This window comes from Mixophyes fleayi, chromosome 4 (assembly GCF_038048845.1).
Source record: "Mixophyes fleayi isolate aMixFle1 chromosome 4, aMixFle1.hap1, whole genome shotgun sequence".
In the NCBI taxonomy this organism is placed as follows: Eukaryota; Metazoa; Chordata; class Amphibia; order Anura; family Limnodynastidae; genus Mixophyes; species Mixophyes fleayi.
The window spans coordinates 15,692,771-15,695,423 of NC_134405.1; the positions used below are offsets into that span (position 1 = coordinate 15,692,771).

General features: G+C 38.7%; 1 protein-coding gene across 1 annotated transcript; it reads right to left on the reverse strand.

The window, feature by feature from the left end:
- Positions 1–1,126: 1,126 nt before the first annotated feature.
- LOC142149685 (olfactory receptor 11L1-like) lies at positions 1,127–2,050 on the reverse strand. Its single transcript, XM_075204999.1, has one exon. It carries the CDS (start codon positions 2,048–2,050, stop codon positions 1,127–1,129), a length of 924 nt encoding a protein of 307 aa, XP_075061100.1.
- Positions 2,051–2,653: the final 603 nt, after the last annotated feature.

The following is a 2,653-nucleotide window of genomic DNA, read 5'->3' on the forward strand; positions in this document are numbered from 1 at the left end:
TTATATGTACGGCCTCATCTAGAATTATGGGCTCAATTCTGGAGGAATATAAATACACTAGAGACTTTAAAAAGAAGGGCAAATAAAATGGTGCATGGCCTACAGCACAAAACTTACCAAGAGCGACTACAAGATCTTAATATGTATATTATTATTATTATTATTATTAATTTTTATTTATAGGGCGCCACAAGGTGTCCGTGACGCCGTACAGGGACAAAACAAATTACAATACAAGGTGAGACAGCACAGTACAGTAAACAGTAAGCACAGTAACTCAGTAGGCTCAGTGCACAGCTAGAGAGGGCGAGGAAAGGGGGAGGGAGGATCGGCAAACAACGGAGCCCAAGAAGAAGGGCGCAGAAGACAGGGAGACCTCCAGAGGGGACGGGGGAGGAGGGTCCTCGAGGAGGAGGGCAAAGTAGCTGGAGAGCAGAGTTAGAAGTGGAGGAAACAGGAGGAGAGATGGCCCTGCTCAGAGGAGCGAACAATCTATTTATAGTTTGGAGAAGAGAAGGGAAGGGGGGACATGATAGAAACTTTCAAATATATCAAGGGTTTTAGCAAGGTACAGGATGGAAACATTCTTGAAATGAAGAGAAGCATTAAAACAAGGGGACGTGCACTGCAAATAGAGGGTAGTAGGTTCAGAGGAAATTTGAGGAAAAACTACTTCACAGAAACGGTAGTGGATAAGTGGAATAGCCTCCCATCAGAGGTGGTAGATACAGTAGATAAATAGGGTAATAGGTAATACAGTAAATAGAGTTTAAGGTTACCATATGTTAATAGAAAAATAGGCAGACTAGATGGGCCAAGCGGTTCTTATCTGCCATCAAATCGTAAATTTCTATATTTTATATTACAGTTGAGCAGATGTGAACCCGGCAGTCATGTTCCAAAATCTAGTGAAAAGCCTTCACTGAAAAGTGGAGGTTGTTATAATAGCAAATAGAGGGAGATCAACTCCATTTTGTTGCCCTTGTTTTTGGAATGAGATGTTCAACAATCCTCATACTTTGTACCATGTAGTGTTTATTCAATTGTGAATTTCAGTAGCAAAATATTGTTGAATTTATTCGTATTAGTTATATGGTGTTTTGTTTGCATTGTTTTGTCAATTAATTCAATTAATTAATTTATGTTTCAATTTTTCAAAAGCTTCTTTAAAGTCTTTATTCCTCAGACTATATATGAATGGATTAAGCAATGGTGTCACTACAGTGTAAAGCAGTGATAATGCCTTGCTGGCAGCCAATAATTGTCCTTTGGTTGGAACCATATACACAGAAAAGAGAGTCCCAAAAAATAGACATACGACAGTCAGGTGAGAGCTGCAGGTGGAGAAGGCTTTCTGTCTCCCACTGATGGACTGTATATTTAGGGTGGTGGTAATTATACACACATAAGAAACAATGATCATTGTGAATGGACATATGATTACAATAATACAAATTAGAATTGACTGACGAAGAAATATTGAAATATCTGAACAAGAAAGCTCTAGAATTGGAGTGAAATCACAGAAAAAATGATCGATAACATTTGGCCCACAGAAATAAAATTTGCTTGTAGCCACTGCATTCATCAACGTCATCAGGAAACTCAACAGCCAAGATACAATGACAGAATTCACACAAAATGTGTTGGTGATTATAGAGTTATATCTCAGTGGGTTACAGATAGCCACATATCGGTCAAAGGACATCACCGTTAGCATGAGACACTCCGATGACTCCGAGGTAGCAAACACATAAAACTGTGATATACAGGCAGTGAGAGACATGGTGCCACCGTCATGCAATAAAATGTAAAGTAAGTTAGGGAGAATGTCTGTGGTCATCAGAATGTCCAGTAAGGACACTTGTGTGATGAAGAAATACATTGGAGAATAAAGATTTTTGCTAATTGAAAATAAAATAATGATGATAACATTACCGCACATGGTGATACAGTAAATGATGAGGATGAAAGAAAACAAGAGACTATTGAAGTTGTGAAGATTTGGAAATCCCAGAAGAAAGACATAAGAGACATTGTTCTCTCCCATTGCATGAACAAATCCTGAGTGACAAACATAAGGTATCATACCCAGTGAAAACTGATAAACGGCTCCAACATTTGGGTGGTCATCCTCACAGTTTTATGTAAAGATTTATCAGCTGTCTATCGAGAAGGAAAAAACTATTGCAGTGTCCAGACACATATTTCTTTCAGTCGGAGCTGAATCCTCCATTGACACAGATAAGCCCTGATTGTTTTACCCATTCTAAGTGTTTTTAATTGGTTATTTAATTTTAATTATTTGTGTCCATTAGATTTTACACATGTGTGGCCCGGTGGTAGTCATTAAATAGTAACGAAATCCTGACAATACTTACCCTGACATGGTCAGTGCGAACCTCTGATTCCTGACATACTAGTAATCTCGAGTGTTTGAATAATTGACCTCCAATAATTCTGACCAATCAACATCCTGGCACCGCAGTATGACGTCACTTTCAAAGGCGACACTATTATTACTACTTTAAAGGGGGCAATGCAAGGAGGCACAGCCGGTACAATGTTTTTTTATGAAGGCTTGTATATTGTACAGGTGGTGCCTCCTTGCATTGCCTCCTTAACAGCAATAATAATATTGTTGCCCTTGAAA